Source organism: Microtus oregoni, unplaced genomic scaffold (assembly GCF_018167655.1).
Source record: "Microtus oregoni isolate MIOR12 unplaced genomic scaffold, Mior012 000192F_ref0000130, whole genome shotgun sequence".
In the NCBI taxonomy this organism is placed as follows: Eukaryota; Metazoa; Chordata; class Mammalia; order Rodentia; family Cricetidae; genus Microtus; species Microtus oregoni.
This window is the reverse complement of record NW_024544851.1, coordinates 196,333-220,390: the sequence shown is the minus strand read 5'-3', so window position 1 is coordinate 220,390 and position 24,058 is coordinate 196,333. Positions and strand designations below refer to the sequence as shown.

General features: G+C 44.9%; 1 protein-coding gene across 1 annotated transcript; it reads right to left on the bottom strand.

Annotated features, from left to right (window-relative positions):
- Positions 1-22,652: 22,652 nt before the first annotated feature.
- Positions 22,653-23,558, bottom strand: LOC121445452 (60S ribosomal protein L6-like). The gene has a single exon (XM_041647602.1). It carries the CDS (start codon positions 23,556-23,558, stop codon positions 22,677-22,679), a length of 882 nt encoding a protein of 293 aa, XP_041503536.1. The 3' UTR covers positions 22,653-22,676.
- Positions 23,559-24,058: the final 500 nt, after the last annotated feature.

Sequence of the window (24,058 nt, the reverse complement as noted above, 5' to 3'; positions counted from 1 at the left end):
CACTGGAGACAGCGATTCCAGGAGCCTCTTGGAGTTGCCTCTTTGCCCAGAGGCAACTCTTCCCAGTCAGCTGATACTGCCTAGAACAAAACCCTGCAGAAGAGCAGGAACATTGCAGAACCAACCACCGTGGGCCACCCTCAGACAGTAAACTGGGGAGGGACTGTTCATCCCAGGGGCTCTTGTTCCCTCATTGGTCTGGAAATGGTGCCAGGTGCTCTATAGGCCACTCTATGGGGGCTGATTTTACATCCCTTGGCTCTCTGGCCTTCAGAAAACATGGAACTACCTAGCATCTAGATCCTCAGTGTCAGCCATATGTGCTTTACAGGGTTTCTCACTGCGTTCTCACCATGGTCACTTCATCTATAGATACATGCACTGCTACTCAATGCCCTGCCAAATGTGGGCTCGTTCTGGAGCCCCACGACCCAAGTAACCAACACCAGCCACCGGCCTCCATCCCAGAGCCAGTCGCCTCTTCAGGCTCTTGGCTTCCTCAGCAGCCCCACTTCACACCCCTGGCCACCGATCCCAGAATACAGCAGAACTCTCTCATGCCAGCAAAGAGATCTTCCACAGATACCAGTGACCTGAAGGAGGCACTGCTGAAGATCTTCCCTGACTCTGAGCAACAGCTGAAGGTCAACCAGACCCTGGTAGCTCATCCATACATGAAAGACCTGAATGCCCTTTCTGCCCTGGTACTGGACTGAAGGCTGGGCTGCTGATGGGGACCAGATAGAGCTGCCTACTGTGGAGTACCATAGTGAAAAGAAACCTTCCAGAGTGCACAATGCTGCTCTGTGTATGAAAAGGAAAGGATGTGTTTTATGTATACAAATGTCTGTATTTTCAAAGCCATCTTTTTCTATATATAAATTATGCTGCTATTACAAATTTAACATTTTCTGTAAAAGAAAAGTACATTTTCTGCCTGTTCAGAACTGTTTAATAGCAGTTACTCTTGAGTGTATTTACAACTTTATGTTTTTAAAATTATTTTCCTTAATGCTGAAGAAAAATGGACAAATGAATATGGTTGGCCTTTCTAAATAAAATTAAAAAATAAAAAAGGAGTTGCTTCCTCTTAAAGTATATTTTCTTGAGGTGATCTGTTCTATCCACTCACGTGGTGTGTGCTCCCCTGCCTTCCTCCTTGGAGCTGGCCTGCTCTACTCTTCTGGGTCTTCTCAGCAGGCTGTCGTGAGAGTGGAGAAGTGGAGCCACTAGATGGCACTTGGTGCCTGGCTGTAGTCAGCGACAAGACAAAGTCAGACTCAGAAGAGCAGGGCGACAAGTCTCAGTCCATTCAGCCCCATCCTTCTTTCTCACCACTGGACAAAGAAGGAACTGAGTCCCAGCATACTCCCTGATTGACCGAGCTCCCTAAAGCCCTCCCCAGCTGAGGCCGCCATGCTCCCCACCTGATTTCACAGCTGCTGTTACCTCGGAAGGTAAGGTAAGGTTGGAGAGTCTGCTGAGGAACGCCTTACTGTGACCAGCATGAGTCCACAGCCCAGAGATATGGGGAGGAACCCCATGTGGAGTTTGTACAGTTTTACCAAAAAGTTTTCTGTTCTCAAGGGTGACCCAAACCAATAAAGAGCATGAGCAGTTTCAGAAGGGGTCTCAAAGCCCTGCTGTTTCTCTCTTTTATCTTTTTAGAGGTCCTGAGTCTTTCAGAACCAGTTATCTCAGTATCATCTCTCCTCAGTGTAGCTTGAGTTCTGTCTCTGTGAAACATGTCCTGGTCATTCTTAGCATCTTGACCTAAGACCTTTACAGAGCTTTGTGTTTTCCATCTGTGCTGTCTCCCAGCCCTCACAGTCAATCCCACTGCCCTGTGGACTGTGTCTTTCTCTGGTTCATCAGCTAGTAACTGAGGACGTGATTCTGGTTTGTTCTCTGTGGTGCAGGGACTATGTAGCTCACAGGATGCTGCCACCATGAATGTATCTTGATTTTATTTGATTAGGAGATGAATACAGAGATTTCTAGGTGGTCACACTTATACTTCAGTCACGTTCTCCTGAATTCATTGGTAATGCAACATGCTGGGGAGCTGTTTGTCGTCTGTCACTTGGGCTTTTGAGACCTGTAGGCAGTGAAAGTAGAAAACAAAGACTTTGCAAGGTCCAGGAGTAGACCCACTACAGCCATGTGCCCCAGCTTTGGAGCACAGCAAAGATGCCAAGATGGAGCTGTCCCCACGACCTCCTGATCTACTTAGTCCCAGTCCAGCATTCCTGGGAACCAGGAGAGTCAGGATGCTCTGTAGATCACAGTGGCCAAATCCTGATGCTGGCAGGGAGGAAGGAGCACGAGCATTCCAAGACTCTACAGGCAGGCTGACTTTGTGTTGTGTAAGCCTCTGTGTTCTTAGTATTGTTTTTGAGATACCTGCCTGTGTCCCCCTCCCCATATAGGAGGGAACAAAAGTTGGAGGAAATCGAGAGGTATTAATTACTGTGTAGATTACAATGTGAAATATAATTCTAGATTCTCTATGAAATTCATCACATTTAGGTGTAGCATTCAAAGCCCAAAGTTGTAGTTATCCAGCCACTGAAGAAAGCTCATGACCTGCTTATCTGTCTCATCCCAAGATTTGTTGCTGCTAGGTGCTTGTAGATGCTCAACCTCCATCCCTCAGTGCTTCCACAGTGAACTTGGCATTCCTCCCTATGTGGACTGCCTCTGCCTCCTGTGTATCCTGACATTTGGGTGAGGTGGTCAGTGTGGCTGAGGCTGATCATTTTGGTCATTGGTCAAGGTGTCTGATGCTTACAGAGATTGAAATTATAGTGTAGCTGATGGAATTCCAGCCACTGAGTGTTTGTGTGCATGTGTGCATAGTGCATGTGTTCCTGGTCAAAAATCTGTTAAAGTCCTGAACTGTAACGTTTTCAGACATTTTATTTATAAAAGAATTTTTTTTTTACCTGTAATGACCGGTTCCTGCCAGTGGTGGCGAAAGAGTCCACTTGAGTCCACGTGGAGAGCCTGTCTGAAACAACTCAAAACCTTAATTTATTGTTCTGCCTGAGGAGTTAGAGTGGTCACGGAAGGGGTCACTTTGAATCAGACCAAATCTGCTGCTGTGGCGGCTTTTGTTGCAAAACCACAGGTACTTCAGCTTCCGGGGTTCCGCTCCAAACGCCAAAGCAGGCAGGGAGGGTTTAATAGCTCCATAGCTCCGCAAGCAGGCGAGCAGGTGGGGTGGAATGGGCGTGTGTGGCCCAGTGTATCTCAGACTCGGCACTGGGGCCCGAGTCACGAGTCACGAACTAAAAAGCGGAACCTTAGCGGGCTACACACTTGAAAGCACGCTTCCTGAACTCCGGTAGCCTAATCTTGCTCGCAAAGGCAAGCTTGCACCCCCCCCTCTCCCGTGCAAAGATTGCCCGATGTTGGAGCCAAAATGTAACGGCGTAAATGAACACAAACAGATTGTAAAATATATACACAGCTTTAATGGGGAAATTAGACTTACAGTACCACGGTTCCTGTGGAGAACAGGAAGCAGAAGGGTGGCTGCATGCCCGCTGGGCAGATTTATAGGTAAACATTCGCCCGAGGCGGCCACGCCCCCTAAGGCTGGGCTTAACACTATATGTGTGTTGCTGTAGCTGTCCTGGTCCAGTGTGGTGGCACCATGGTTGGAAGACTCAACTGTGATCCTGGGGCCTGCTGGGAGACAGGATGGAGATGTGTTTATGCAGGCTTGTGAATGTGTAAAGCAAGAAAGAGGACTCCACCCCTTCTTGCCACTGCCAAGTACCTAGTCCCTTCCCCTGGTAGGGGCAACCACAGCAGACGCTGTTCCCTCTGCACCATGCTCACCCAGGTCCTAACCTGCCTCTTATATCTCTTTCAATATTGCCCATCCTCAATGTTCTGAGCCATCTCAGCTGGGTCCATTAGCTGCACTGTTCGCTGGCATTACCACCTTCCTGTTCCCTTTGATCCTTGAGGTTAAAACACCCTGCATTTTGTTGCTAATGCTTTACTCTACCTTCCCACATTTTCACTCCCCAGTTTGCAAACTTGGCTTCTGTCCACCACACGGGAGTTGCCTGGGAAATCCCTGGTTACTGTTTCATTGTGAGTGTAATAGCTGTTACAGGGAGGGTTAGCTTACCTGCTTTGCTCTGTCCCACTGCCCTAGAGGATTCAGCAATGCTATCCTGGTCAAGTTGTCCGGACCTGGAATCCTGACCAGATGGAACCGTCCAAAGCAGACAGTTGACTTAGACTACACCCGCCAGTCTTTCTTAGAGATTTTCCCCATTGTGGTGGGAGCCATGTGGTGACCTACCCATAGCAATTAGCACCATTTTCTGCCGTGGGGAAAAACATGAGCAAGAGACTGGCCCTGAGTTCTGAACTTACTTTGTCAAGGAAACCTTCCTCAGGTGTAACGAGGCTCAGTATTCTCTAAGTGTGCCCTGTTGCGGAAGCAGTTTCATGTACTGTTGCTGTGGGAGGAGAGAGGAAGCACATTAGTTGGTTTGATTTGGATTTAACAAAGTTATGCTAAATAGTTTAGTCTGAGCTGGAAATGCTGAGCTGAAACACTGTCATCCTTCTTCTGCCTCAGCCTTCTGAGCACTGGAATGACAGGTGTGTGCCCAGCAGCTTTTGTTTGCTTTTATACACTCTTCATCCTGTAGTCCAGGCTGTCCTTGAATTCATAGCAGTCCTCCTGCCTCAGCCTTCTAAGTGTTGGAGTTACAGGAGAGACCCACCATGCTTTGCTCCACTGGTTTTGAGAACCGAAAGCAGCTCGGGTTTCCATTCTCCAGACACATGGACTTCCGGGGAAGCAGCTGAGCCAGAGTCCTTCAGCCAGTGCTGAGATGCATCCCAGGGGCTGGACTTTCCCCTCCTGCCTCCTCCTGTTTGGTGGCTTTTGATGCAAATCAGGACTTTATGCTGCAGACTGTAGCTTCTAGGGTTTTGCTTGCCATCTGTCTCCAGGGCCCCAGCTAGCCCCGCTCAACCACACAGTCTGGAACCCAGACCTGAGTCAGACCCTTCCTCTGTCATTGCTCCCAGGAGAGGAACCAGACCTGTACTGCTCTGCCACAGGCTGGCTCCTGATCACGCTCAAGTTGCAACCACCCAAACAGGCAGCAGGAAGAAGGATCTTCTTGAGTGGCCTACAGGAGCTGAAAACAAGGTTGTGTATCCACAGCTTTCCCATCTATAGGAGCTACACCAGCAAGTCACTTGGGTCCTCTGAAAAGGGTTGGACACCTACAGAAAACAGCCCTAATACCACCTCCACTCTGCATATGTATGCTTTATCTGTCCCCTGAGTCCCTTCTACCCAAAAGAAAACACAGAGACAGAACTGGAGGAAGGAAGGAGGCAGTCAGAATGACCCTAAGGTGAGTGTGTGGGCCCTGGTCTGACACACCTAGTGCTGTGTGACCCTGGGAAAATAAACTCAGCCTCTCTGGAAGGCTTGGTGCTGACATCTGTAGAGGGACAGTATGCTGCTGCTGTGTGTGGAAGGCTTGCTTCCCTCTCCATTCTCAGCCAGCACTGTCTATCTATCATCTCATAGTGACCCTGTTCTGTAGTAACCAGAAGAAGAAGCTGAGCAGAAACAGTTCTTAGGCCAGGTGAGTAACAACTTTTCACTGGATCCAGAGGAGACTGCTGCATTCCTGCAGGTGTTTCTTTTTTTTTTTTCAGGGAAGCAGAAGTAATATCTTAAGCCAGAGCTGAGAAAAAATGGGTACCTCTTCTGAGATGCTCCCCTAGGGGAGCAGAGCTGAAGAAATGGATACTTCTGTAGTGATACTTAGTTTGTGTTTTAACCAATAAAGCTTGCCTGAAGATCAGAGTGCAGAGCTAAGCCCCTAGAGGTCAGGCAGTGGTGGCACAAACCTTTAATCCCAATCTCAGGAGACAGTGGCAGATGGATCTCTGTGAGTTGAAGGCCACTCAGGGATACACAAGATTGAATCTGTCTAAAAGAGAAACAGACCACACACAAAGGTGATCCCAGCACTTATGATCACATGTCTTTAATCCCAGCACAGGGAGGTGGAGACAGGAGTGATATAGCTGGGAGGAGAGAGAAATATAAGATGGGAAGAGACAGGATCTCAAGGCAGATTGAGGAGACAGTCTGAGGACAGGATTGCCCCTTTGGTTTGAACATTGGTAGAGGCAAAACATCTCTTTAGTGACTGGCAGCAATGTTCTGATCCTTTAGCTTTCATCCCCTAATATGTGACTCTGGATTTTATTAATTAAGAATAACTAGAATTTGTGCTATATACCTCTGCTGGGAAGCTCCCTTGGAAGGGTGGAGCAGAGCTCAGCAGTACCAGTACTCTCTAAGAGAGCTGCAGGATTTGCTACATCTGATGGGGAGACCATCCCTCACCATACCCCAGATTTAGGTATAGCCTGACTTCCCGACAAGTAGGATTCCTTTTTTCTCACAGCTGTAGGTGTCAAGGACACCTCCCTTCACTGCTGTAGGTACAGCCTGACTCCCCGACAAGTCAGGATACTGTTCCCTCAGATCTGTAACACTTGCAAGTATAGCCTGACTTCCCAACAAGTCAGTGTACCTTTCCCTCTGGAGCTGAGGGATACTGTTCCCTCAGATCTGTAACATCTGCAGGTATAGTACAGCCTGACTTCCCAACAAGTCAGTGTACCTTTCCCTCTGGAGCTGAGGGATACTGTTCCCTCAGATCTGTAACATCTGCAGGTATAGCCTGACTTCCCAACAAGTCAGGATACTGTTCCCTCAGATCTGTAACATCTGCAGGTATAGCCTGACTTCCCAACAAGTCAGGATCCTGTTCCCTCAGATCTGTAACATCTGCAGGTATAGCCTGACTTCCCAAAAAGTCAGGATACTGTTCCCTCAGATCTGTAACATCTGCAGGTATAGCCTGACTTCCCAACAAGTCAGGATACTGTTCCCTCAGATCTGTAACATCTGCAGGTATAGCACAGCCTGACTTCCCAACAAGTCAGTGTACCTTTCCCTCTGGAGCTGTAACACTTGTAATGTGTCTACCCGCTGAATGTGCCAGAAGCCATAGCCAGGTGTTCATATTCAGCCATCTGTCATGCCATGATGTCAGCAAGCCTCCACGAATAGCTAGGCCAAAACATCTGTGGTGTGTAACCCCATGGGGTCTAGGGAAGGGAAGTGTGGATGAAACATGTGGGAAGGAATCAGACTAGGCAAGGTAGGCACTGTCTAAGAGATCTGTACCAGCAAGGAAAGGGGCATCATGAGGGAGATCCAAAGAGCTCACACACTCCAAGGCTGGAGAGATCAGGAGAGAGGACCTGGCTGTGGCTTGCTTTCCTTCTTCAGGTGGATGCCTATGAAATGTCAGCAGGCTCTGAGCTCTGCTGTTTGAAAAGCCCTTCCAGGTCCCTATTTTTCACCTCAGAGACATCTGATGTAGGAATAGAAGCATGGCCTTAGTTTCCTTCCAAGCCATCTCCACTGCAGCATGTGTAGAGTGTTAGTGCCAGGGTAGCTTCCGCAACATGCACTGATGAGTTCCAGGAAGGTATCCTCAGTGGCTTGGCCTGTCAGTGGTATGTGGTAGCCAAATAGTGCCACTGACCAGATAACAAGTGCATTTTCCAAGCCCCCTGAGATGCGTCATCACTCCTGCAAAAACTGTCACCAGTCTCCATTTGTGCGTACCATGGTTGGCCAGTCTGAAACCCTTGCTAGTCAGGAAAATACATGATTCCTGTGTGTGAGAGTTTGGAAGTGAAGCTAAATGGTGTGTATCTGTTGGATAGCAAATACAGGCATTGGGATCCATCCCCAGAAATCTTCCCCCATCTCTCTCTCTCTCTCTCTCTCTCTCTCTCTCTCTCTCTCTCTCTCTCACACACACACACACACACACACACACACACACACACACAGCCAATGAAGGTTTTTTACGGACAGAGAAAGAAAGTAAGAAAGAAAGTGAGTCAAGACAAAACAAAACACACTGTCAGCTTATCTACCCAAAGCCCAAATATCAGTGTGGGCGAGTTCCTTTCTCTGTAAACTCTGTGGACACATAATTGACATATGGGAAAGAATACTGCTCATAAGCACATGTCTTGCCAAATTGTCAAAACCCAACATTTTACATAAGTGACACCCAGAAGGAAAGACTGTCAACTGCCAGAGTTCCCTCCACCTCTCATTTCTCACTTCTGCCATGATATCCATGAGCTTGGTTCTCTTACAGGCCTTTAAAAGTCTTTTCTGGCTCCTACAAGGCTGTCAAAGATTCTAAAAAAAGAAAATAATAAGGCAGAGTACAATCAAGGTAGGCTGTAAGACCCCTGAGCAGAACTCCAGGTCTGTGGCCAAGTGGCACTTACCTTCCATAGGGCTCTCTTTGGGGAAAAAAGGGCGTAGACTCAAATATGGCTACTTCCTGCAGGCACGGGGCAGTGTGGGGAAGGAGAGAGCCCAGGTGTCCATGTTTAGCGAGAAGTGTGGCTGGAAAGGCATCTCATGAACTGTCATCCTGGAGAAGGCAGTCATCTGTTCCTTAGGGGAGATGAGAAGGCAGGTGTCTAGGGAAAAAAAAAAAAACTTGTTATCGCTAAAGATGAGTGTGCCAGGATGAGGAGCAGGTAGGCCCTTCATTGTGGCATCCTGGAAAAATGGAGGGTGGAAGGTCTTCTCTCCTGGACAGACCAAGTGTCTTGAGTAGGTGCCCGCTTGAGCCTGGAGAGATGGTACCAGCATGGGTGTCCCAAGAGCTTGGCAGCCGAGGGTGTGGTGAGGATTACCGTGTGAGGTCCTGTCCATCGAGGTTCAAGAGACCTAGGAGTTAACTGTTTGAGGAGTACTCTGTCCCCTGGGGAGAGCAGGGCAGGTTTAGGGACATTAGGATCCACTGGTGTGGTGGCAGGAAGACAACTGTCAGCGTGTGAACAGAGAAGAGACCTTAAAAGGGAGAGATTGGGTAGGTACCCTCCCAGTGGAGGAGTTTGAACTGGGAGGTGATGGTTAAGGAGAAAGGGCCTGCCATAAAGCAGCTCAAAGGGGCTCAGGCCCATTGGGGAATGCCGGGTGGCCCTGAGGCGAGGGCCAAGATAACCTGAGTTCAATGGAAAGCTTGCTCAGTTGTTTGATGAGTCCCATTGTCCAGGAGATGTTGAGCTCCACCACATCTGCTGTTTCCCTGTAGACTGGAAATGCTTTTATCCACCCTGTAAAAGTGTCCACAAGTGTTAAGAGATAACGAAGTTTTTTATGAGTAGGCATATGGGTGAAATTAACCTGCCAATCTTTGCCCGGTTGGTGTCCACGAAGCTGGTGTATGTGGAGAGCTCCTTGTGGGTTGGCCTGGGCACACGTCTGGCAGGAGGAGTGAATCTGTAAAATAGAATCTTGGAGATGGGTGGGGTTAAAAGGGGATCCAAGAAGCAGAACAAAGCTTTGGGGAAGTGGCTAAGGATATAATTGTCCTACAATAATGTAGGGCAGTGGCAGAATTTTAAGTGGGGAGGAATGGGTCCTGTCTACCCCCATAGCTGAAATTGGTGAGGGAAACTTAAGGCCCAAGTGAAAATAAAAATAATGGACTTACCCGCCACTTGTAGCATGACCCTAGGCTAGGAGAGGGTTACGGGATATACCAAGTCTGGGCAGTATCAGATGTTTGAAGGCTGGCAGAGTTTCACTTGCCGATGGTGATGAGGCTGGACCTCCATGGCTTGGCATAGAGGACAAGCCTGCACAGGGGCATTGTGATTTCCAGTGTCCAGGTTGCTGGCAGATAGGGCACAACCTCGGAGCAGCTGTAGTGCAATATCGTACCATGTGACCATTTAGGCCACACTTGATAGAGCCCCATGGTTGGCTTCCCTTGTTCCCCTTCCTGTGACCTTAGGGCAGCTGCTAAGGCCTGGGCCTGTAGATTGTTGTAGCTTTGTCTGTCGGGAAGACACAGCTGATTCCTCTCGGGCATTAAAAACTTTAAAGGCCATATTCACCAATTCCCATATAGGAGTTTGGGGACCATCCTCAACTTTTTTTTTTAACTCTTTCCTAATATCTGGTACTGACTGAGGAAACAGAATGATTAGTAGAAAAGGAACCTAGCTGCTTTTCTACCTGAGGGAGATTTGGAAGAGAAAAGGGAGCATGGGAGGGGCTAGCCCAGTGCGCAGAGGAGGTTGAGCAGTGGGGCAGTGAGGTAGGAGGGGAAGGGGAAGGTGGAATTTGAACCTCCAAATTGGGAAAGCAAGGGGAAAGAAAGTAGCTCCATAGGAGGAGGTTGGGAAGTGTGGGCTTGAGGGAGTGGGGGAGGGGCCAGTGCCTCTGGCAGCATGGTGCTGAGAGAGACTGGCTACTAAGGGAAGGGAGGGGTGAAAGCACAGAGACCAAAACCATGGGCACATATATATTCAAAAATCTTTTTAAATTGAGCCTGTCTGATACAAATGAACAGAGCAGGCTCAATTAAAACAGATTTTTGTAAGAGGCTTACAGGGGAAAAAGCAGACCTGGCTTTGAACTGTATAACGCAAGCTCTTCGGTGACACAAAAATTTCCAATCAAGCCAAATCAAAACAAGCCAAATTAAGAAATATCCAGGTTTAGCTGGGCCATGGTGGCGCACGCCTTTAATCCCAGAACTCGGGAGGCAGAGGCAGGCAAATCTTTGTGAGTTTGAGGCCAGTCTGGTCTACAAGAGCTAGTTCCAGGACAGGAACCAAAAGCTACGGAGAAACCCTGTCTCGAAAAATCCAAAATCAAAAACAAAAAAAAAAAAAGAAAGAAAAAAGAAAAAAAAAAAGAAAGAAATATCCAAGTTTAATAGGAAATCTGCGCTCTTGGGTGACCCCAAGGGGAGCTGCAGGAATACGACCCCCCGGGAGGAAGAAAGTGAGACCAAGTGTTCCTCTTTCTGGAGATCACTTACGTACCCTGGGGACCTGGCCTGCTGAGATTTGGAGTCCAGACCAGGCCTTGGGGCTGGGATAGATATGAGGGACTGGGGCCTACGCTCCCAACTTGACACTGTGTGTGCCTATTATGCTTTAAGTATTTGAATGTGGTATTTAGCCAAACACCATCCACTCATGCATTCATGGTTTTATATTTTAAACTTGGAACCTTAAAGAATCATCCAGCAAGCTGACATTCCAGATCCATTTATGGCACCCTCTCTGAGCCGCAGCCAGCAAGCTTGTTCTTCCACTGTCCTCCCAAGCTCTGGAATTGCTACCATCAGTCCAGAGTAGATCCTCTTGGTTCTAGAGCCCAGAGGTGTCTTCTGATCACTGGAAAATGACTAGATCACCAACAGTACAAGTCCCCTGCCTGTCACTCAAAAGTCACCTCCTCTTTGGTCAAGGACACCCCAATGATGGGTCCAGGTTTGAGATTCCTTTGGACTTACTCTTCACCTTTGTGGGTGCCACTGCCTCAGAATGGGACACATGTGAGGGGTCAGCACTTCTGCCTCTGAGATCCTGGGGCAAAATCTCTGCCGTTTGCTTCAGCTGTGGATTTTGGCAGCATGCAAGACAGGCACAGAGGTACAGGGACACTTGGTCGAGAACAGTGTACAAGGCCTGTCCTCATGGGCAGTGACTTTGGCCACCTACTTGACCAGCATCTCTGACTCCTGATGGCAGGAAGCACTGCTGGCTATAAAATGTCTCTGTGAGAAATGCAGTTGCTGGTTGCGGGAGCAGACGCCCTTTCAACCTGACTAGGGCAGAGCAGATTTCTACATAGAGCCAGGCCGAGAACCAGGAAGTGAGTTGCTGTTTATTCTCCAGATGCCTGATCATTTAGGTGAGCAGTCTAGAGCCCAGCAGTAGCTCCCACCCCATCAGGGCCTCATAGAACTGCTCCCAGAAGGAGGTCTCAACCCAGGATGGGGGCAACAGCCAATCTCTGAAAACTACTGTTCTCTAAGCCTGCTTGATTGGAGAATTCTTTTCTTGCAAGTTGGCAAAGGGTTAAACTGTAGGTTACACAGTGGAGGCAGAAAGAGGAGGCTCTTGACTTGGGACCCTGCCTGGGCTGGCTACAGGGTGAGCCCCAATCACAAACCAAACCACGATCAAAAAGCAACAACAACAAAGGAAGATTCACATTACCTGGTTTTAAGTTGGTTAGATGCCTAGTCTAAAACTAGTAATCAGGACCACATGTTCTTGGCTAACAGATAGCTATACAGGTGGGTGGATAAGAAATGGGTTCACACTTGCCTGGTTAATTGATTTTGTACAAAAGTGCTCATACTGAACAGTGAAGGAAAGATAGTCTTTCAGAAGGTGATGTGTCCCCATGGTGATCTTTGAGTGTGACTGGCTCCTGTGGCAGAGATGCCATTCCCAAGGGTGTATTGCATCATGTCATAAACAGCAGCCACAGACCTGCTGGCTGATGAGAAAGCAGGAGCCTCTAGGAACAGAGGGTGGCCTGTGACAAGCTGGGCCCTTGCTCTTACAACTGCAGGCAAGTGAGCTCTTCCAGCAACTCAAATGAACTGGGCAGTGTGTTCCTAGTCACCAGGCCTCAGAGGAGAGAACACCACATGGCCACACCCTGGCGGTGGTCTGGGAGAAGCTCAGCCACACAAACTTCTGAGCCTCAGGAACTAAGATGACAAGTGTGTATGTATCAAGTGAGTAAGAGTGTGGTCATTTACAGTGTGGTGCAGAAAACTAGTCACTCCACATGCCAAACCAAACATGAACCTCCACCTTGTTTCCGAGTAGACTGAGAATTAGCGCAAGATGGATCATAGTCCTACCTGAAGTAAATGTACAGAAAACAGCAAAACCCCTGACCACAGACCCACCTGGACAGGTGGAAACCAAGATGGGCACCATGGTGAGGGGGAAAGGAAAGCACCAGTATGGTACGGTGGAGCTCAGACCACATCATGATGTATCAACTGGTGGCACCCCTGACACCAGGACCTCTGATGGTTTCCCTGGCCCCTTCTGGTCCCCTGCTTCCAGCTGCTCAATTTCTACATACTCATTCTGGTCCAAAGCTCTGGTTGTCCTAGGTGGCTGACCTGCCTTGGCATGTACAGGCCCCACTTCTGTGCAGTCCTCGTCTGGTCACTTTACACCTTTGTGCACAGCCAATCAACAGCCACTTCCTGGTAGTGTTGCTCAGTAGTGGAGTGCTTGCCAATAGCCACTTCCCAGCCAAGGTCATGGGAGGAACATTGGACTGGACAGGTTCTGTGACACACACACACACACACACACACACACACACACACACACACACAAGCAAAGGTTCTTTTTAGTCTTTGTTCCAGGAGCCACAGGCTACTGATCCTGTGCTAAACACATGCCTCCCACCAGAAGTTTCCACAAGGCTACCAAGGCTAACAGCTGAGCAGGGAGCCCATCTGAGAATTTTGAAGTTAACTGTAAATGTTAGTATTAGGGTAGAAGAGGAGTGTGGAAAGCTTCTGAGGCCTGACACTGTCTAGTTAGATCCTCAGGGGAACAGGCAGCCCAGCTTGGGGTCATTGCTGGACTAAATTCCCATGCACTGTGTGTGTGTTAGGAGGGGGGGAGAGATAAGGACCGACAGATGACACTGTTAAGGAATCAGATGAAACGGTGGCCTGTGTTAAGCAGCCTGCATGGAGGAAGTTGTGGAGTGGTCTACTAAAACTGAAGAAGGGGTGAGCAGAGAGTGCTGGGCACCTGGAGAAGGGGTGAGCAGAGAGTGCTGGGCACCTGGAGAAGGGGTGAGCAGAGAGTGCTGGGCACCTGAAGAAGGGGTGAGCAGAGAGTGCTGGGCACCTGAAGAAGGGGTGAGCAGAGAGTGCTGGGCACCTGAAGAAGGGAGGGAGATGCACAGTAGCTCTGGACCTGCAGCAGACACGATGCCCTTGTTGAATGTTTGCTGTGAGTCAGATCCATGAGACCCCTCCCTTTGCTCACCTAAAGGTAGGCTTTGCCTTCCAAGTTCAGTGGAAGGATTAGCTGAGGTCAGGGACAGAGTGGCCTGAGGCCAGGCTCTCCAACAGTCCAAACATGAGACTGTTTCAGAAATAGAAGACAGTCCTGAGTCACTGGAGAGATGATCAACAACTAAGAGCACTACTGCTCTTCCAGGGGACCTGACTGCAGTTCCCAGCACCCACATCAGGCAGCCCACAACTGTCTGTAACTTCAGCTCTGGGGGTGGATCCAATGTCCTCTTCTGTCCTTGTGGAAATCTCAATGCGTTGTGCTCTGAGACCCTATGTGCATGCCAAACTAGAAAATAAGAATGGAGAAAACTAGCATATGAAATGGGAGGAGAGGCAAACAAGACATCGTGACAAAGTACCCAGTCCAGTCATCCTGGATATGGGGGGTGGTCATCCCAACCTTAGAGGAAGCCTGTGGAATGACCTGAGTGTTGAAGGGGACCTCTGAGGACAGGTGGTGGCAGAGGCTTGTACCTCATCATATAAAATTCCTGACTGTTGTTAGGAAATGAATGCTGTAACAGTAACAGCGAAAGGAGTCCAGCAGGGAAAGCATTGTGAAAAGGTTTCAAAGGAAAAAGTCTGGTATTAGGGAGCAATATTTCCCATGAACTCCTGCTAACTTATGTTCATTTGAAGTAACCTGAGGATGTCGCCTTACTTACTGACCTAATATTGATGGTGGGCTTGCTAGTAACAGAGAAACCAATCCTGCCTGAGTCCAGATGTGACAGATGACAAGGGCAGCCCAAGACATGAGGGGCTTCATCCTGGAAGACTAAGAGGAGGAGCATGAGGGAGTAAGCATGGAATGAACACAGACCAAAGGTAAGTATGGGGGACAGGGTGTTCTGTTTTCCAGCCTGTGTCCATCTGTCTTTTGGGGGGGGGAATGATATATTTCTCAAACAAACCAGTGTGTGTGATGATAATGGATGAGTACAAAGAAGATCCTATGGGCACACAATTGAGACAGAAGAGGGTGACAGCTAGGGTATCCAATGCTGTGTAACAAACATTCCCCAATGGTAGCAAACAACAAAATCCCTATACCTCTTTTTTCATTTAAGAAAAATACATATTTTTATTTTATGTATATGGGGTTTTCCCTTCTGTGTACCACATGTGTACATTGCTCTTGGAGGTCAGAGAGGGTGTTAAATCCCCTGGAACTGGAGTTACAGATGTTTATGAGCAGCCATGTGGGTTCTGGAGATTGAATCCAGGTCCTCTGAAGGAGCAGACAGTGCTCTTGACACAGAGCGAGCCCCCACCATTAACTCTTAGGAGTTCTAAGGAAATGCAGGAAGAGCACAGTGGGAACAGTCTGGTTCTGCTATGCCTGGGACTTAACAGGGATCTAAAGGCAAAGGTCCTAGTGCTGTCTAAAAGCCCATTTACTCCCCTGGGGCTGGGCTGAGCTGTTGGGAGCTAGAGTGGACCAGGTACCAAGTAAGATCTTTCTGGGCAGCGAGAACACCAGGAATGGGAAAGAAGTGGCCTATTTGTACACCCATGGAAAATCGGTATTTTAGAATGAGGTTGCACAGGACCTGCATGTCATAGGTGAATTTCACCTTGAGTCTGAGGGGTCTGTGAATCCAGGAAGAGACTTGATCAGGTAGGTGTTTCTTTTTCTCTCTCTCTCTTTTTTTTTTTTTTTTTTTTTTTTTTGATTTTTCGAGACAGGGTTTCTCCTTAGCTTTTGGTTGCTGTCCTGGAACTAGCTCTTGTAGACGAGGCTGGCCTCGAACTCACAGAGATCCGCCTGCCTCTGCCTCCTGAGTGCTGGGATTAAAGGCGTGTGCCACCACTGCCTGGCTAAGATTGCCATTTTTACTATGTTAATTCTACTGACCTAATAGCAAGAGAGATTGTTCTATCTTCTGGTGTCTTCAATTTCTTTCTTCAAAGATGTAAAGTTCTTGCTGTACAAGCCTTCCACTTGTTTGGTTAGAGTTACTCTAAGATATTTTATGCTATTTGTGGCTATTGTGAAGGGTAATGTTTCTCTGTTTTCTTTCTAACCCCATTTATCATCTCTGTACAGGAGGGCTACTGATGTTTTTGAGTTTATCTTGTATCCTACTACATTACTGAAAATGTTTATTAGTTGTAGAAGTTCCTTGATAGAATTTTTTGGGTTACTTATGTAAACTATCATGTCATCAGCAAACAGTGAGAGTTTGACTTCTTTTTCAATTTGTATCCGCTTGATCTTCGTGTATTGTCTTATTGCTCTAGTTAGAACCTCAAGAACTATGTTAAATAGATATGGAGAGAGTGGACAACTTTGTGTTATTCATGATTTCAGTGGGATCACTGTGAGTTTCTCTCCATTTAGTTTGATGTCAGTTGTTGGCTTGCTGTATATTGCCTTTATTATGTTTAGGTATGTTCCTTGTATCCCTGCTTTCTCCAAGACCTTTATCATGAAGGGATGCTGTATTTTGTTGAAGGCTTTTTAAACATCTAATGAGGTGATCATGTGGTTTTTATTTTTCAGTTTGTTTATATGATGGATCACATTGACAGATTTTCATATGTTGAACCACCCCTCCATCTCTGTGATGAAGCTGACTTGATCATAGTGGATGATGGTTCTGATGTGTTCCTGGATTCAGTTTGCAAGTATTTTATTTAGTACTTTTGCATCAGTGTTCATGAGTGAGATTGGTCTGTATTAGTAATGCTTTTATGTGATTTGGGTATCAGAGTAATTGTAGCCTCATAAAAAGAATTTGGCAATGTTACTTCTGTTTCAATTGTGTGAAACAATTGAGTAGTATTGGTTTTAGTTCTTTGAAAATCTTGTACAATTCTAAGCTGAAACCATCTGGTCCTGGGCAATTTTTTTTGGTTGGGAGACTTTTTATGACTGTTTCTATTTCTTTAACAGTAATAGGTATATTTACTTTGGTTATCTCATCCTGATTTAATTTTGGTAAGTGATATTTATCCAGAAAGTTGTCCATTTCTTTTAAGTTTTCCACTTTTGTGGAGTACAGATTTTCAAAATATGACCTGATGAGTCTTTGGATTTCTTCCCTGTTTATTGTTATGTCCCCCTTTTCATTTATGATTTTGTTAATTTGGATAATCTCTCTCTACTTTTTGGTTAGTTTGGATAAATTTTTGTCTACTTTGTTGATTTTTTTCAAAGAACTAACTCTTATTCTCACTGATTCCTTGTATTTTTGTTTGTTTCTGTTTTGCTGTTTCAGCTCTCAATTTGATTATTTCCTGCTGTCTTTTTCTTCTAGGTGACTTTGCTTCTTTTTGTTTCAGAGTTTATAAATGTTCTGTTAATTTACTAATGTGTGATTTTTCCACTTTCTTTATGAAGGCATTTAGTACTATGAACTTTCCTCTTAACACTGCTTTCATTGTGTCCCATCAATTTGGGTACATTGTATAGTTATTTTCATTGAATTTTAGAAAGTCTTTAATTTCTCCCTTTATTTCTTCCTTGACCCGTTAATGCTTCATGTGGGATATTGGAGAACATGGTAAGACCAGTGGGTTCTATGATCATGGGCTCACTGTCATGAACTACACTTTCTACCTCCCATTACCAGCCTATTATGCCTTAAGTCTGGTTATAGGTCTAGAGGCAGCTATTGGTGGGCCCTGAGGGAAATCAGTATTGTGTTGCCTGACATTTCCTTCAAAGAAAGTCAGAGCTGGTTTAGAAGACAATGAAGAAGAAATTTTCTCAATCACAGATGACAATGATAACATTTCAAGAGGGAATGAGGGTGGAGTGATTACCAACCCCAGGTGAGATTAACCCTTGAGTACCTGAGAGTTCACAGTTCTGAGCCCTAATATAGTCCTCCCACACAACCCCATCTCAAGTCACAGGATCCCATTCTTTACCAATTAATGTCCTTGCATTAACTGCAGACACTCTCTGAGGCTGGGACTTGTATTTGCTGTAGTTCAGCCAAACTTATAATGTGGGCTTCTCTTTGATTTTCTGTAACTTGAGGTATATGGCTGCTGGAAAGATTATCTTCCAGGGCACACTTGGAAACTTTTATACTGTTTCCTTTTATACTGGAGTCTGTCAATCTTATCACTAAATTTCTTTTTAAAATTATTTTATTACTTAAAAAATACCAATCCAAATTCCCAATCCCTTCCCTTCTGCCACTCCCCTCCCACTCTTTCTACAGACCCTCCCACACCACCCCCTCCAATCCTAAGAGAGGGCTGTGCACCCTGATCTGTGGAAAGTCTAAGGCCCTCTCTACTACATCTAGGTTGAACAAGGTTTACATCCAAAGAGAATAGGGTCCCAAGAAGCCAGTACATGCCGAGGAGACAAATCCCAGTGTCACTATCAGTGGCCGCTCTGTCTGTCCCAATTGTCAACTTCCGTCAGAGTTGACTCCCAGTCCAACTGGAGTTGGTGAGCTACCATTAGCTCAAGCACACTGTCTCAGTGGATGAACCCGTCATTGTCTTGGATTCCTTGCTCATACTCTGACTCCTTCCACTCTTCAACTGGATTTTGGGATGTCAGTCCAGTGCACTGATATGGGTCATTGCTTCTGTTTCCATCTATTGTTGGACAACGGTTCTATGGTGATATTTAAGATAATCATTAGTCTGATTACAGGGTAAGGCCAGTTCAGATGCCCTCTCCTCTATTGCTTAGGGTCTTAGCTGGGGTCATCACTGTGGGTTCTTTGGCATTATTCTAGAGCCAAGTTTCTTGCTAACACCATAATGGCTTCCTTAATCAAGATATCTCTTTCCTTGCTCTCTTATCTGTCCTTCCTCCATCTCAACTATCTTAGTCCCTCAAGTTCTCCTCAACCCCCCATTTCCTCCCCTTTTTTCTATCCCCTGCCCCCAATGCTCCCAAATTTTTGTCTGTTTCCAATTTCCAGAAGGGTCTATATATGTTTTTCTTTGTGTTCACCTTATTTCTTAGTTTCTCTAGGATCATGAACTATAGGCTCAGTGCCCCTTTTATTTATGCATAATATCCACTTATGACTAAGTACATACCATATACACTTTTTGGGGGTTTGGGTTACCTCACTCAGGATAGTGTTTTCTAATTCCATCCACTTGCATGCAAAATTGAAGATGTCATTATTTTTACCACTGAGTAGTACTCTAATGTGTAGATGTGCCACAATTTCTTTATCCATTCTTCTGTTGAGGGACATCTAGGTTGTTTCCAAGTTTTATCTATTACAAATAATGCTGCTGTGAACATACTTTAACAAATGCTTTTGTAGTATGATTGAGCATCTTTTGGGTATATTCCCAAGAGTGGTATTGCTGGATCCTGAGGTAGGTTGACTCCTAATTTTCTGAGAAACCACCACTCTGATTTCCAAAGTGGTAGCATGAGTTTGCATTCCCACGAACAATGAATGAGTGTTCCCCTTGCGGCTCCACATCCTCTTTAGCATAAGCTACCATTAGTGTTTTTTATCTTAGCCATTCTGACAGGAGTGAGATGGTATCTCAGAGTTGTTTTGATTTGCATTTTCCTGACAGCTAAGGAAGTTGAACATGCCCTTAAGTATCTTTTGGCCATTTGAAATTCTTCTGTTGAGAATTCTCTGTTTACTTCAGGACACCACTTTTTAATTGGGTTATTTAGAATTTTAATGTCTACTTTCTTGAGTATTTTATAAATTTTGGAGATCAGTCTTTTGTCTGATGTGGGGTTGGTAAAATTTTTTCCCATTCAGCAGACTTCCTTTTTGTCTTGTTGACTGTTTCCTTTGCTTTACAGAAGCTCCTCAGTTTCAGGAGGTCCCATTTATTTACTGATGCTCTTATTGTCTGTGCTACTGAGGTTATATTTAGGAAGTGGTCTCCTGTGTCCATGCATTGAACGACTCTATCAGGTTCAGTGTGTTTGGAGTTATATTGAGGCCTCTAATCCATTTGGACTTGAGTTTTGTACATGGTGATAGATATGGATCTATTTTCATTCTTCTACAGGTTGACAACCAGTTATGCCAGCACCATTTGTTAATGATGCTTTTTTCCATTGTATAATTTTTGATTCTTTGTCAAAAATCAGGTGTTCATAGGTGTGTGAATTAATATCCACTTCTTCAATTCTATTCCATTGGTCAGCATCTCCGTTTTTATGCCAAATCCTAGCTGTTTTGATTACTGTAGCTCTGTAATAGAGCTTGATGTCAGGGATGGTAATGCCTATGGCAGTTCATTTATTGTACAGATTTTTGGCTATCCTGGTTTATTTGTTTTTCCATATGAAGTTGATTATTGTTCTCTCAAGGTCTGTGAAGAATTGTGTTGGGATTTTGATAGGAATTGCATTGAATATATAGGTTGCTTTTGGTAAAATTCCCATTTTTACTATGTTAATCTTTCCTATCCAAGAGCATGAGAGATCTTTCCATTTTCTGGTATCTTATTCTTCAATATCTTTCCTCAAAGACTTAAAGTTTTTTTTTCAATAGGTCTGTCACATCCTTTGTTAGTGTTAACCCAAGATATTTTATGTGATTTGTGGCTATTGTGAAAGGTGATGTTTCTCTGATTTTCCTCTCTGCTTCTCTATCCTTTGTATATAGAAGGACTACTGATTTTTTTGAGTTGATCTTGTATCCTGCCACTTCACTGAAGTTATTTATCAGCTGTAGGAGTTCTCTGGTAGAGTTTTTGGGGTAACTTATATACACTGTCATATCATCTGCAAATAACAAAAGTTTGACCTCTTTATTTCCAATTTGAATCCTTGATCTCTTTATGTTATCTTATTGCTATTGCTAAAGCTTGAAGAACTATGTTAAAGAGATGTGGACAGAGTGGACAGCCTTGCCTTGTTCCTGATTTTAGTGGGATGGCTTTGAATTTCTTTCCATTTAATTTAATGTTGGCTGTCGGCTTGCTGTATATTGCTTTTATTATATTTAGATATGATTTTTGTATCCCTAATCTCTCCAAGACCTTTATCATGAAGGGGTGTTGAATTTTGTCAAATGCTTTTTCAGCATCTAATGAAGTGATCATATCATTTTTTTCTTTCAGTTTATTTATATGATGGATTACATTGATAGATTTTCATATGTTGAACCAGCCCTGCATCTCTGAGATGAAGTCTATTTGATCATGATGGATGATTTTTTTTATGTGTTCGTGGATTTGGTTTGCCAGTATTTTATTGAGAATTTTTGCATCAATGTTCATGAGTGAGATTGGTTTGTAATTCTCTTTCTTGGTTGAGTCTTTGTGCAGTTTTGTTATCAGGGTAACTGTAGCTTCATAAAACGAGTTTGGCAATGACACTTCTGATTCTATTATGTGGAACACTTTGAGGAGTATAGATATTAGCTCTGCACTAAAACCATCTGGCCCTGGGCTTTTTTGGTTGAGAGGTTTTTGATGACAGCTTCTATTTCCTCGTGACTTATAGGTCTATTTAAATTTCTCACCTGGTCTTGATTTAATTTGGGTATATGGTATCTATCTAAAAAATTGTCCATTTCTTTTACATTTTCTAATTTTGTGGAGTACAGGTTTTTCAGTAGAACCTAATGATTCTCTGAATTTTTCAGTGTCTATTGTTATGTCCCCCTTTTCATTTCTGATTTTATTAATTTGGGTGTTCTCTCTTTGCCGTTTGATTAGTTTGGATATGAATTTGTCAATCTTGTTGATTTTCTCAAAGAACCAGCTCTTTGTTTCATTGATTTTTGTATGGTTTTCTGTGTTTTTATGATGTTGATTTCAGCCCTCAGTTTGATTATTTTCAATCCTTTACTCCCCCTGGGTAAGTCTGCTTCTTTTTTTTTCTAGATTTAGTCATGCTGTTAGGTCACTGATGTGAGCTTTCTCCATTTCCTTTATGTGGGCACTTAGTGCTATGAACTTTCCTCTTAGCACTGCTTTTATAGTGTCCCATAAGTTTGCATATGGAGTTCCTTCATTTTCATTGAATTCAAGGAAGGTTTTAATTTCTTTCTTTATTTCTTCCTCAACCCAGGAGCAGTTCAGTAGTTGACTGTTTAGTTTCCATAAGTTTGTAGGCTTTCTGGGAGTAGTGTTGTTGAATTCTAACTTTATTCCATGGTGATGTGATAAGAAACAGTGGATTACTCCATTTTTTTTGTATCTGTGGATGTTTGCTTTGTTATCGAGAATGTGATCAATTTTAGAGAAGGTTCCATGAGGTGCTGAGAAGAAAGATGTCAGTTAAGTCCATTTTATTCATTACATCTGTTAGTTCTCTTATTTCTCTGTTAAGTTTCTGTTTGTTTGACCTGTCCATTGTCAGAAAAGGAGTGTTGAAATCTCCTGCAATTAATGTGGGGGTTTGATATGTGATTTAAGTTTTAGTAATGTTTCTTTTACATATGTGGGTGCTCTTGTATTTGGGGCATAGATATTCAGGATTGAGACTTCATCTTGATGAATTATTCCTGTTAGGAATCTAAAGTGTCATTCTCCATCTCTTCTGGTTAATTGTAGTTTAAAATCTATTTTTTTTAGATATTAGGATAGCCACACCTACGTGTTTCTTAGATCCATTTGATTGGAAAACCTTTTCCCAAGCCTGTACTCTGAGGTACTGTCTGTCTTTAAGGTTGAGGTGTGTTTCTTGTAAACAGCAGAATGTTGGATCCTGTTTTCTTTTTCTTTCTTTCTTTTTTTTTTTGACACATGAAGTTGTTTAATTAGGTTGTCAGCAATTTAGAAAACCAGTTTGTGAGGATACATCCCGTTGGTCAGACAGAACTGAGAGCGCAGGTAGCCCTGCAGCTGAGGAACAGCTTTGATCTTTGGCAGAATCTGCGAGTCCACCACTTTCTGATCAGCCTTGCGCTGCTCTGTAATCTCATATTTCTCCTTCTCTGTGTCAAAGATCTCACCCTCCTGATGCCTGGGCTTACGCAGCTGCTTTTTCTTGAAGTAAGCGTCAATCAGGTGTTTGGGGATTTTAACTGTTCTGATATCAACTTTTGTAGAGGTGGCGATGACAAACTTCTGATGTGTTCTTCTCAAAGGAACTCTGTTGCGGGCAAGAGGTCCTGTCACAAGCAGTAAACCACTGCCCAGTTGCTTCAGGAAAACCACTCTCTTGCCCCTGTGGCGCCCGGTAAGGATGATGCGGACAGTCCCAGGAGTGATGCTGGCGCGCAGGCGTCTCACATGCTGACTGAAGGGCTTTTTGCCATGGTTCAGCAGCTTCCGAGGCACATCTTCAGTAGGATAATACCTGGGCATTTTTTGAAGCTTAACCACCCGGGTACCACCGTTCTTGTCACCACCAACTGGTTTTGTGACAGTGGCAAGGACCTTTTCCTTTTTCTTCTTCTTTTCAACCTTGGTTTTTGCAGCTGTGTATTTCCTTTTGTACATGGCCTTTCTGGAATACATAGCAGATCGGGAGTACCTGCCAATTCCTCTAACAAGGACTGGATTTTGGCTGCAATGGGGCTTCACCTTCTTGAGCTTTTTAGCCTTAGGGTCACCCTTTTTGGCTGCACCAGCGGCAGGGGCATCACCGCCAGCCTTCTTGGCTGCAGGTTTCTTCTCTTTTGTATCAGGTTTCTCGCCTTTTTCACCTGCCATCTTGCAAGAACTGGATCCTGTTTTCTTATCCATGCTCTTAGCCTGTGTTTTTTCATAGGTGAGTTGAGACCATTGATATTAAGCGCTATTAATGACCAGTGGTTGTTAACTCCGGTTATCTTTCGGTGGTGGTGTTTGTGTGTTTCCCTTCTTTGGGTTATGCTGGTGGGGGGGTTATCAGATATCTGTGTTATTGTAGGTGTAGTTAGCTTCCTTGGGTTGAGGTTTTCCTTCTAGTGCTTTCTGTAAGGCTGGGTTTTGTGGACACGTATTGTTTAAATCTGTTTTTGTCATTGAATATTTTGTTTTCTTCAAAACAATGAATGAAAACTTTGCTGGTATAGTAGTCTGGGCTTGCATCCATGGTCTCTTAGAGTCTGCTGCACATCTATCCAGGACCTTCTGGCTTTCATGGTTTCCATCGAGAAGTCAGGTGTAATTCTGATAGGTTTACCTTTATATGTTACTTGAACTTTTTCCTTTGTAGCTCTTAATATTCT

Bases quoted from the DNA above. Each gene is read 5' to 3' on its own strand.
- LOC121445452 (XM_041647602.1), bottom strand. From the start codon at position 23,558: ATGGCAGGTGAAAAAGGCGAGAAACCTGATACAAAAGAGAAGAAACCT.